The following is a 12100-nucleotide window of genomic DNA, read 5'->3' as shown; positions in this document are numbered from 1 at the left end:
CAAATCATACTAATGTAGAAAACATTTCAAACTTGTCTGAAGCAAATGATCCACTGGGTTCTATCTGAAAGTTCTTTGCTCAATGAAACTTCCCCCTCTCGAGAGAGACGAGGCCTCGCACAGAAACATTTTGTGCTTCACATTCTTCCAAACGACATGACCCATGAACATAAAGGACGGCGTGCCCACAGTGACGGTTTTTGGTACAACATACGCCTCGATAAAACACTGCTCTCTCTTCAGTTCGATATTTTGTCATTGCCACACTGAGCCACTGATCTTTTATGGATAGTGTGGTGCTTTTTAGTTTTCCCAACTGTTGTGAGTGAGGGTCAGAAGGTTTGATGTTGGTCAAATATTTTCAGAAGGTCTGTTGATGTACCTGTATCTGTAATTATGGGAGTATCAGGGAGCACATCAATTGATGGTCCTTTAGGCCATAACCAAAGTCTTGAACTTAAAGATGAAAACGTTGCATGGACTGAGACAGACTTGAAGAGCCTAGGAGCTATAAGTTGCTTACACCCTGTCATAATAGGGACCTCACACAAGTGCAACCACTTAGTTAAGCTCAGTCGCTCCCTATTGAATTGAGGTGTTCACACACAAGCTGTGTTTCTATGGTAACGGGAAACGAAAACAAATGGTATCACTTTGTTTTCTATCCATCTTCAGGTGTGCCCGTCGCTTTGAGAGTCATCAAAATCGATGTCACCCCTGTACCGCTGCCTTCTCTCCCTGTGGGCGCTACATAGCTACAGGCTCTGAAGATAGCTGTGTAAGTCTGACTCATCTTCCTTCCAACAGCAATGGTTTTTTTTTTCCTTTCTCTTACTTCTTCTTCACTTTTCTTCTCATTTGCCTCAAAATGTGAAATCAGGATCAAATGTCATGCTTACTCCTGGTGTTAGTCACCAGCACAGACTGCTCTGTATGGCTCCTCTATTAAGTTTGAAATAGGATTTAAGAACATATATTCATTTGATGTCAGTGGTTAGTGTGGCTTAAATTAAAGGATGCAACAGGATTTTTGTGGGCTAGAATTTTCATATCTGGAGTATGTGAAACTGGGGGAATGTATACTTCTTAAATGACCTCATCTCATTCTCCTGAGTCTGTGCGAGGACTGGTTTTACACGTCTTTGACAAGACCACCCCTTACACACCTGATACAGATGCTCCTCGACTTCCAATTTTTCAACAGCAGATAATTGCCCAGCATGAAGGCGGCAAGTCCGTAACAGGCATGGCACGTATGCTAGGCTATGATGTTCGGTAGGTTAGGTGTATTAAATGCATTTTCGCCTTACGATGGGTTTCGCGGAACGTAACCCCATCGTAATTTGGGGACCACCTGTCCTATTATTCTCAACTTTGATCTGCGTCATTGTGTTCTTGAATAAAGCATATTGCTGATTTCTTCTGGCTACTTCCAAACAACACCCTGTATTTGGATGGGTTGCTTCGAATGTGAGACCTACCGCAAGCCCCATATTAGGCTAGAACAGCTCCTGTGGTGGATGGCTGGACAATACGAAGAAAAAAAGGGATGAAGAGAAAGCTTCAAAGATTCAGGCATACCTCAAATTATTACCATATGTAATGGGTGGAGATGGGCAAGAAGTAGCTGCATCAAAAGCACAAATACACATTCGGTGTCAAATTAAATTTTCTTTCCTCTTCTGTATTCCTTCCCTCCTTTTTTTCCAGCCATCTCCGTTTCTCTGCGTAAATCTTTTTCAGCAACAGGCAGCTGCTTTGCATTTAACTTTGAGCATCGCTTCGCCTGCAAAGCAGTGCCAGAATTTTTGAAACTTTTCCTCTCCGCCGGAGAAGGCAGTGGAATTTCTGCGCTTATTGCCTTGGATTGTGCGCAACGCTTGTCAGGGAGGTTCTCTGTTCTGTCAAACTGTCAGGCGTGCACCGTAACTTTTCGACGCATGCTTCCCTTACAGGATCTCTTTGTAATCCCAGGTTGCTCATTTAATCAGGTTTTTTTTTTTTAAGTCCTTTTCTAGCTTGAGGTACCAAACAACAAAACTGGCACTGCTTTTTCAGTGAAATGGCTGAACATTTTGTACATTGACGAAGTACCCGATTTTGTAGGTGCTGGTTAGGAGTCAAAACGACAGTGAATGTTTTTGCCCCTGAACTGGCAGCAGTGGAGCCCCACTCTGCGGTGCGTTTGTCTGTAGCCCCTTTTTGGGGGGAGATGATCGTGCTTCTGCAGTCAGGAGCTCCTCACCACACTGGAAATACCACAGCTCTCCACAAAGCAGCTACACTCACATATTCAAATTCCCAAGAGGGTTAAGTGACTGTTTTAGAGATTAAATTTGCAGGAATGCTAGACATTATTTAGAACATTACCATGTAGACCTGGATGTGGAGGCCCTCAGCATCCGAATGTCTACCCTGACTTTGAGGTACCCTGTTTCAGCAGATCTAATGTTGAACTGAACCTCTACTACAAAACACTTTGACAAAGTATATTAACTATTGACGCAACCCAATACAGCATCTGTTTAAATACATATTAGAAGTAATTGTGATTATTGATCTGATTTACTAAGTTGGCTTGGATAGAGGTACATTTACCTGATGCCTTTCTCCAAACCAACTTACAATGTTAAGGTTTTTTTTTAAAACCGATTTATACAGCTGCGTAATTTTGCTGCAGCTTTTTATAGTAATTTCTTTGCTCAAGACTCCTACAGCTGGAGACCAAACCTGCAACCTTTAGATCCAAAGGTAGCAGCTGTAACCGCTGTACTACCAGCTCTCTCTAGGTGCTAGTTTAATAATCATCATCATCATCATCATCATCTAAGCTTCTAGACCTCTTTAGACCTCTTGTGACAACCAGTGTGTCTTCAAAATATTAAGTGCCAAGTTAATCTGTTAAAGTTAATGTCTAACATCTCTGACTTGGCCAGTTGTAAACTCACAAGTCTTAGGGCAGATATCTGTGGTCAGTTCTGTGATACACTTCCAGTGCTGTGTTCCATCGGGGCTTAGTGTAGCCGAGTGAGGCGGTTTGTTCCAGTGACGCTTTTCTGCTCAGGAATTTGGATATGCTACTTAAATATTGTTCCAGAGATTTTTTTTCCCCTTATTTTGCTGTCTTATGCCATTTTTCACTGGAACTTTAGAGCTCAATTCAGATTATTGTTAATTGTGAATTTCTATATAAACTGTTAACAAAATGTTGACTACCTTACCTGCAGTTCTTTACCTACCTTATGTTGGACTGAAAGGGAGATGGGTTTGACTTAGTGAATGACTGATGCAACATGTGCCACACACAGGGTGTGTAGCATTAGTCTGATTCTTCGGTAGGCCTACATGCCTATGGCTACAATAAAAAGTCATAAAAGAATTGGATTTGAGACAGATCCACGTGTAAGATGAAGGAGTCCGATGTATTAATAAAGGGCCTTTAGTTAATGATCTTTGTTTAGATTATTTTTGTGCAAGTAACTGCTAAAATGTAACTTTGGTCCCTCACTCTGGGTTTGTTAAATTTTATGAAACAACTTTTTTTCCCCCAAATTCCTTACTATGGTATATGCTTTTTTGGATGCTACTGAGGTGAGACCTAATGTTTTAACTTGGATAGGGTTCCTGGCATGTTGTTGACCTGTTTTGTGGCTTATGTTACAAACCTGGAACAGAAGCTTCGCGGTACCAGGTCACCTCCGTTTGCCTCCGTATAAAATTTACCGTAATTACTACTTGAATTGGCTTTCAACACAGGGCCTCTTTTTATTGGTCAATGAGAAGAAATAACCCAGCATCGTTTTCCATCAACCTTGCTGACTTTCAGAGGGAATTAGATATATTTTCCTTCTCCATAGAATCTGAAGACAACCTTTCTTGCTGAGAGCAAATTGTCTTAATTACTTTTCCAGGGTACCCCCAAAATCCACCCAGTCCAACATTCAAGCTCAAGGAAGACCGCCCCCCACACACACACACACACACACACACACACACACACACACCATACTTCTCTGCATCCGGCTCTTCTTTTTGCTCGTGCTGAAAAGGAGAAAAGGCTTTAGTGTGTTTTTTTGAAAATAGAGGAATAATATATGAACACTGATAGCTGTTATTAATCGTGGGGCTTGCCAGAGTGGAGAGGTTTGAGAGGATGTCTATAGAGAGAAACAGCATCCAGGGCCCCTTGGACACAGCAGCATGTACGGTAGTGAGTTGCTCCGCTATTATTTGTGGCTACCGCGAGGCCTTCCTAAGCCAGAAACATTTGTATGCGTCTCAACATTTCACCAGACAGTTGGAGACAAAAAGGTTCAGATCCCGTTACACAAAAATAAGAAATTTAGTTCTGTTAAGGTATAACTCTATTGTGGTATATTCCTATAACCTCAACAATAATCACTCTGAAAGACTTTCAATATCTAAGGAACCGAAAATATATTCATGGCTCTAAAATATACCACTAAATATTTTTGTCAATTTTTTCCACATACCTGCATGCTTGGCTCCAAATGGGTTAGTGCATGACCTTCACAATACAGGTATAGTAACCAGAAATTGCGCTAAACTCATCACCTTATTAAAGCTTAAGGTTTGCTATATATTAGACTTCCGAAAAGTATCCGTATGGTACAATAATTGTTTATTTTACTATTAATTGTTAGCATCTTACTGGAAAGTTCCTGCACACCAGGAACAGCTGATAGCGTAGTGCTTAGAGCTACTGCCTTTGGATCCAAAGGCTGCAGGGTAGATCCCCACCTATGACCGTAGTACCCTTGAGCAATGTCCTAACCCTAAATTGCTCCAATAAAATTACCCTGCTGTATAAATGGGTAAATAATTGTAAGCTTGTAACATTGTAAGTCACTTTGGAGAGAAGCGTCAGCTCATTAAGTAATTGTAAATTCCAGAAATCCACACCAGAGTAGGTACTGTATGTACATGGTGTAAATCCTCTGATTTATCTCACAACAATGAATGAGTGAGGAGCACATGTCTATTGTTGTTATCTCAGGCATTTCAAGGGTTTCCTGGAAAGGGCAACAGGGGCATTATGGGAAATCCAGGTATGATTTGGAAGGAATTTCACATCCATTGATCTCCATTTGTTTACCCACATTTTGGACCTTCTTCTGCAGCCGAGCACTTCCTCACTACGACACCAAAGCTGTCTTGTCAGAAAGCCTGCTCGTTCGTTTTCGGGCTGCATGATAGAAACCATCTGCCAGAGAGACTGCTCTCCTCCGGTTAACAAAACCATCAACATCTGGTTTTATCTTGTGCCGGCCTCTTGGTCCCACTCTCTCCCCACTCTCTTTCTCTTTCTCTTTCTTTTATTCTTCTCACTTTAATATTTTATGGAAAAATCTGTCTTCTCCTCTGGAAAGTCTTTCTGTTTTTCTTTCGGTGAAAACACTTCGTGGTGAGCTTTCTCTGGACGTGTACATGTATATTTGAGTGTGTGTATGTGGGTGTGTGTGTATTATGAGCTTAGAAGTAACAAATGTGGATAAAGGTGGTACAGCAGGCAAAAGTGGTTTTCAGTAGAAATGAATGAAGTAATATATTAAAGTATTGGTGGCAGCTCTCCAGCCGAGTCAAGCTGCAAGCGCTGCCACCAGGAACCAGACAGATTCTTTCTTCCATCTCCTTATGTCTATCAACTCATTTTAATGATGGCAGTACAGTGGCACAGCAGGTAGCTCTGCTGTCTCACAGCGCCTGGGTGGTGCAAGAGGGCATGTGTTCGATCCCTGCTCAGTCTGTGTGGAGTTTGCGTGTTCTCCCCGTGTCTGCGTGGGTTTCCTCCGGGTGCTCTGGTTTCCTCCCACACTCCAAAGACTTGCTGTTCAGGTTCCCCCATAGTGTGTGAGTGATAGAGAGAGTGTGTGTGTGTGTTCCACCGATGTATGGATGAGTGACCCGGTGTCAGTAGTGTATCTAGCAGTGTCACTCACCACGGTGAATAAGGTGTGTGGGCTGATAGTAACACTACATAGAGTTCATTGGAAGTTGCTTTGGAGGAAAGCATCTGATAAATAAATGTAATGTATTACCTTTTTTGTTTTGTTTGTAATGCATTTCAGTGGCACTTACATGAGCCTCATCTTCCACAGGCCTACCTGTATGATATCCGAAGCAGTGGCTATCTGCACAAACTGCAGAGGCACTCGGATGTTGTCCTAAACGTAGCCTTCAACCCCTCGGCTCCTGAGGTGAGTTCTCGGTTTCCCGTAACTTACCTTCTCCATGCTGTATGTTATTTTATGTTCTTTATTGAAGAACCACCAAAAAAACTGGGGTGGTTCATTGCTGAAAAACCCATGAGAAAAATCTCTTTGAAAGAACATTTTTCACCCCAGTTGTGAAGATATTCTGTAGCTCAGAGTATTGAAACACACCATGTTTAACTCCAGTGGAGTTTCCAGAGATTCTGAAAGAATTCTGAAACTCTCTCTGGGAGAAAAATCCCTGTTTAGGGACACCCATGAAGAGCAGGGTGAGGTGTAACCCGGTAACCGCCACGGTCCTGGCCAGAGGCCCTGCTCCCAGGGTGGCCGCGCCAGACAGCCTGCTTTGGTTCGGGTCTCTGAAGTGATATGTCAGCTAACAAAAGTCTATTTCAGACCAGCTAGACCACAGGTCTTCCAGTATGCCTTGTGACTCAGTCCACCACTATCTAAATTCACTCCTATACACCTTGTGCACTCATCCTAGTGGGATCCATCAGAAACCCATGAGGGCCGAATCAGTTTAACATAAGTGTTGCGGTGACCAGAAGGCTCAGACTAACTCGCCAAAGCCTTAACAGACTGAAAAACTTTACTATGCTTGTCAGGGACATTGTTTGTGTGCTGGAAACAATCCCTTCTCAGAACCCAATGGACCCTGTAACCCTAACTGAATTAAGAGGATATTACGTGGTCCTTACATCACACATTTTCAGTGTGTTTTTGGAGTCCTTGTGAGTGACCAAGAGTCATCAGAATGCATTGAGTGCGTAGAAGGCAATACTTTCTTGTGGGAAACAGTGAAAAAACATTGGCCAAATTCACACGTCTGGATTTCCCAGACCAAAATGTCACAGTTTGTATATGGGCCAGCAATGTAACTTGATATTCTTCGAGAAGAGAGAGGAAAAATATATATGTGTGTGTGTGTGTGTGTGTGTGTGTGTGTGTGTGTGTGTGTGTGTGTGTATCTGTGTGTGTGTGTCTGTCTGTCTATATAAAATAAATAAATTAATTAATTGATTAAAAAAATACACACACACACACACACACACACACACACTTTTATCTGCTATGAGTGTGGGTGACAAAGGCCTACACGGTAATCGGGTACCTTGGGGAACCGATCCCATGTCATCCTTGTAAAAGGTTCCACGCAAATTCTGTGACATCTGTGTCCTTGTCAGGCTTTGGGAGGTAACAATAATTTACTGTTTACATTTATTTAGGAAACAATTTTCTCGAAAGCGACTTCTAATGAACTCTATGTAGTTTCGGGGATCGAACACATGTCCTCTCACATCACCCAGGCACTGCGAAACAGCAGTGCTACCCGCTGTGCCACCGTGCAGTCGTTGAATTAACTCTTTACTTGGATCTCAAAAAGACGCAGGTAGGCTTAGAGTAAATCATTTCCACCTACTCCTCCTCATCGCTACGTTAAATCACATGGTGACCAAAGGAACAAGCAAAAATTCCAGTTTAATCTCCATTTCTCCTAACAATTCTTCAGAATTGTTAACCTGTGTGCAACGCCAATGTATGTGCATCTCCGTGGATTTTTTGTAGCCAAATCTCTGTTCATGGAGGTTTCATGATGTGTATATCACATACCCTTGTATGTAACTTTAGAATATATTGCACAATTCAAGGGACTTTGTAATGCTTGTAAATTAAAAACAGAATTAACAGAAAAATGCCAAGTAACAAGAATTTTTTTATTATAGTTTCTTCATAGTTTTTCAAATTGTTTCCCGCAGATATACGGTGGGAATTCCTTACTAGAACAATAATAAAAGGATGGGAATTCCTCACTAAAAACTTTAAAGAACACAGGGCAAGATGTTCTGTGAGTAATTTCATTTACGACCACATTTAACTAACTCGGGGCAGATTTCGGGTGCTTCAGAAACACGTTTTTTCCTTGCAGTTGTGACCGAAATGTTACGTATTGACGTTATTGTCTTAAAACTCATCTCTCTGTCAGCTCTTGGCTCTCTCCAGCACCTTGTCAATGGCACTAGCAGTGCTACAATGACTTCACATGCCGTCAGCTCACTATACTATAACAGCAGCTGGGAAAGCGATGCTTCATTCTGTAGACACTGAGCTAATTGTGTGTGTTGGGCTCAGCCTCGCTGTTATTCATATATACATGTAGAGATTTCCTGTTGCGCGTGTTTCACCGAGACTGAAAAAGCTACTTGGCAAAGCTTAATCACATCCCCTGCAACTATTAACATATGTTTAAAAGAATAGCAGTGGTGACTTAACATTATAAGAGTACTTGACGTTGGACTCAAAGATCAAGAAAAATATTTCTGGCATTTATTTTGTGTAATAGGCAAAGGTATTAAGTTCTGTAGCCGAAGCAGGTTGCATGATGTCTAATGCTCATGTGCCATAAGTGTTGAGGGTCTAAATTTACCGTAAATTATGTGGCATGAAAATTTATCAAGCTTATTACTGAATAATATCATGATTCAAATCTCAACTAACACTGTTAGTTTAATGTGAGGCTATCTGCTTATAAAATTGCAGGTTATTAGTAAAGGTAAAGAAAGATTTTTATTAGTATTAATAGCAATAATGAAATCGGAGGTGGGATTTAAAACACGGCCAAGAATAAATCTTAAAACGGTTAAAATTAGACTGTTCCATAAAACATTCTGGTTCTTCATATTTTCCTTTCGTGGGCAGTAGTAAAAAAGATTTACGTTAAATGGACTGAAAAGCAGAAATGTAGTTGGAATAAACCAGAGAGATCGTGATGTTTTGTGGCTTCTTGGAGTTCCAATGCCAATCAAAGGCATACAAGGTGTTAACAGAACACACTGCTCTGATTTTTGTGGAGTCCCTCTTCTTTGACATTCGGTGTCCAGTGACCAAGCAACAGCTTTGCATTGCGTTTTGCCTTCATTGTTCTTATTCATCTTCTCCTTTTCAAAGAAAGAGCCAGTAATGGTCATTTACATTTTGTTCTGGAAAGAGCCACACAGCATCAGATAGATTCAGTTTCTGTCTGATGACTTGCCGGCACTTGCCGGCAGTAGGCTTAGCCCCAAGTTCCTGAACTTTGGGTTTGAATCCTGTAGGAACCTTGATAGCCGTCACGTTAATGATGTCCCCCTTGGGCAACCTCGTCAAGATTTGACAGCTGCTCAGTCACCCAGTACCTTTGCAGTCATAACCTCAGATGTTGACCTTGGGTCCATCTCATCTCCTTTTGCTAAGAAGAAGAAGAAGAGATCCATTTCCAGTCCTCACTGACTGCCTGTCATTTATGTGTTTCATGGATAATCAAATAATGAATGATTATTTGGAAGAGACACTTGGAAAAATCTCGAGTCTCTCCCCTGATGTTTTCTGCTCTTCTGGAATAGATTCTTGTGATGCTCCAGTTCACATGAAAAATACAATTTTAGCCTTGTGGCCTTGTTGGATTTCTAAGTGAATGGTTGTTTGTGAGGAAGGACAAATGCTGTGCTGTTCCTCTTCTTTTCTCCTCACATAGGGACTAATCTTCACTGTGCCCTGTGATATTATTCCTGCACAAAATATCTCAGGTTCAACTGTTCAACATGTACATCCAACAGAAAGGCAGACAGCAAGTATTTTCTACTCATGAGTGAGATGGTGGTTTTATTTCAAGTACATACACATGATATTTGATCCAGAATTTAGTGTTGCAGTTGACCAAAGTACAGAAATTGTCTGTGAACCCTAAAGGTATACGAGTATCCCAAAGTAAATTCTTTCTGTGGAGAGGGGTCAAGTTGGAAACACTTGAACTAATGTTCTCTTATCATAGTGACAGTTTCACATATTTTCTTGAAGACCTCTCGACCCCTTCTCTATCCCCATGTATGTGCTTGTCCTTCTCAAATGTTTTTGATTTTCTTTCTATGTACAGGTTTGTGCCTCTTTACAACGTTTCGGGTGGCAACGGACCGCATGCACGACGGTGGTCCCATAAAAATATAATGGACTGAAAAATTCCTATCAAAGAGCGACGTCGTAGCCGTCGTATGGGTTATAACGGAATATGAAAGCTGAAGTATTGCACGCGTGTTTTTTGTGTGTGCATGGTTTACAAAAGCGTACATTTTTGTGAGGTGACACATTGTTAGGTGTAATTTGTATGTCCTGTTCTCTGACTATTGACAACATGTACAGTCTACTTATCCAAGTGGGGGCCATAGTGATGTAGAGCCAATCCTTAAAGTACAAGGCACTAGTCCGTCAAAGGGTAGCTATGCACACACCAAGAGCAATTTAGAATCACCAATGTACCTGAAATACATGTCTTTGGACAGAAACCCACACAAACATTACATTTATTTAGCAGATGCTTTTCTCTAAAGCAACTTCCAATGAACTCTATGTAGTGTTTTCAGTCCACACACCTTATTCACCGCGGTGACTTGCACTGCTAGATACACTACTTACACTGGGTCACTCATCCATACATCAGTGAAACACTCACACACTATGGGTGAACCTGAACAGCATGTCTTTGGATTGTGGGAAAAAACCAGAGCACCCAGAGGAAATCCACACAGACACAGGGAGAACATGCAAACGCTACACAGACAGAGCAGGGAATCAAACCCACGTCCTCTCTCAGCACCCAGGCAGTGTGAGACAGCAGCACTACTCGCTGTGCCACCATACCGCCCATGTCATAAATAAAGGGTGAACATGTAAAGTCTATACAGACTGAGCTGGGTTTGAACTGAGGTGCTTTGAAACTGCTCTGCTACCATCTCCACCACCACATTGCTTGGTTTCATGGTCCTTTATGTAAAATTAAGGCAATACAGTCTGACATTTTGTGTATAGTTTCATTTATTTGAATCTTAAGTCTTTCCTTGAGATCCCTCTAAAAATACCTTTATGAAATTACTGTAATCCAAAGTTATTAGATATTCTCTTCTGGTTTTGGAAAGTTGTAGGTTGTGAAAGTCTTCCACTTAATTTAGTACTTCACTGTACAAATTAATTAAATCACAGTTCCAACAAATCTACTGTAGGCGCTAGATGGTAGAACACAACTTGAATACCTATTTATAGTGGACCAGAAGCTCTAGGTCAAAAAGTGTAGCCCTAAAGCCTAGGCTAGGAATATTAAGTCATGGATTGTCAAATTCAGGAGGTTTTTATTCCAGCTTGGAACTGGTCCTCTAGGACTGTTGTACATCCCTGGCTTAAGCCGCCTCCTGAAGTGTGGCATGCATGTGTGAAGAGAGTGAAAACCAGATGAACAGCTGCCTTCTGCATGACAAAGGGAGCCTGGACCAGACGACAAAGAGAACAGGGTTGTGAGAAACAGGTGGGATTTTTGGATGCCGTGGAGGAAAAATTGTTAAACTTCTGCAGTTAAACTTATACAATGGAGATATAATTCAGTGAAAGTCTTCTCCCATGCTTCCTCTGTTAATGCTATAAGGAAAAGTAAGGAGTCATATTATGCAGTCTTAAGATCAGCAGGTAGAAAAGTTAGTCAGTGCCTTGCAATCTGGAGATTCCCTGCATTCACATTTATTCATTTAGCTCACACTTTTCTCCAAAGCAACTTGTTATGTTAAACTACTTACAGTTATTTACCCATTTATATAGCAGGGTAATTTTTTTTTCTTTTATTGGAGCAATTTAGGGTAACTTCCCATCTATAGCAGGAGATGGGAGTCAAACCTGTCACCTTTGGGTCTAAAGGCAACAGCTCTAACCACTATACTAAAAGCTGTCCCTATATGAGACTGTGAGTCTCAGAGTTATGGCTCCAATAGTCTTGAGCAAGGTGAGTACCTTGAATTGCTCCTGTAAAAGCACCTTGCAGTCTAAATGGGGACGTAATTATTTTGCTT

General features: G+C 41.4%; 1 protein-coding gene across 2 annotated transcripts in view; it reads left to right on the top strand.

Moving 5' to 3' along the window:
* wdr27 (WD repeat domain 27) overlaps positions 1 to 12100 on the top strand; it is a 77929-nt gene that overhangs the window by 51616 nt on the left and 14213 nt on the right. For both annotated transcript variants that reach the window (XM_018766092.1, XM_018766091.1), the window contains exons 23-24: positions 676 to 778; positions 6120 to 6218. In XM_018766092.1, coding sequence (XP_018621608.1) covers positions 676 to 778; positions 6120 to 6218 — 202 coding nt within the window. The remainder of the gene's footprint in view (positions 1 to 675; positions 779 to 6119; positions 6219 to 12100) is intronic.

This window comes from Scleropages formosus, chromosome 8 (assembly GCF_900964775.1).
Source record: "Scleropages formosus chromosome 8, fSclFor1.1, whole genome shotgun sequence".
Taxonomy (NCBI): domain Eukaryota; kingdom Metazoa; phylum Chordata; class Actinopteri; order Osteoglossiformes; family Osteoglossidae; genus Scleropages; species Scleropages formosus.
This window is presented reverse-complemented; position numbering and strand designations above follow the sequence as displayed.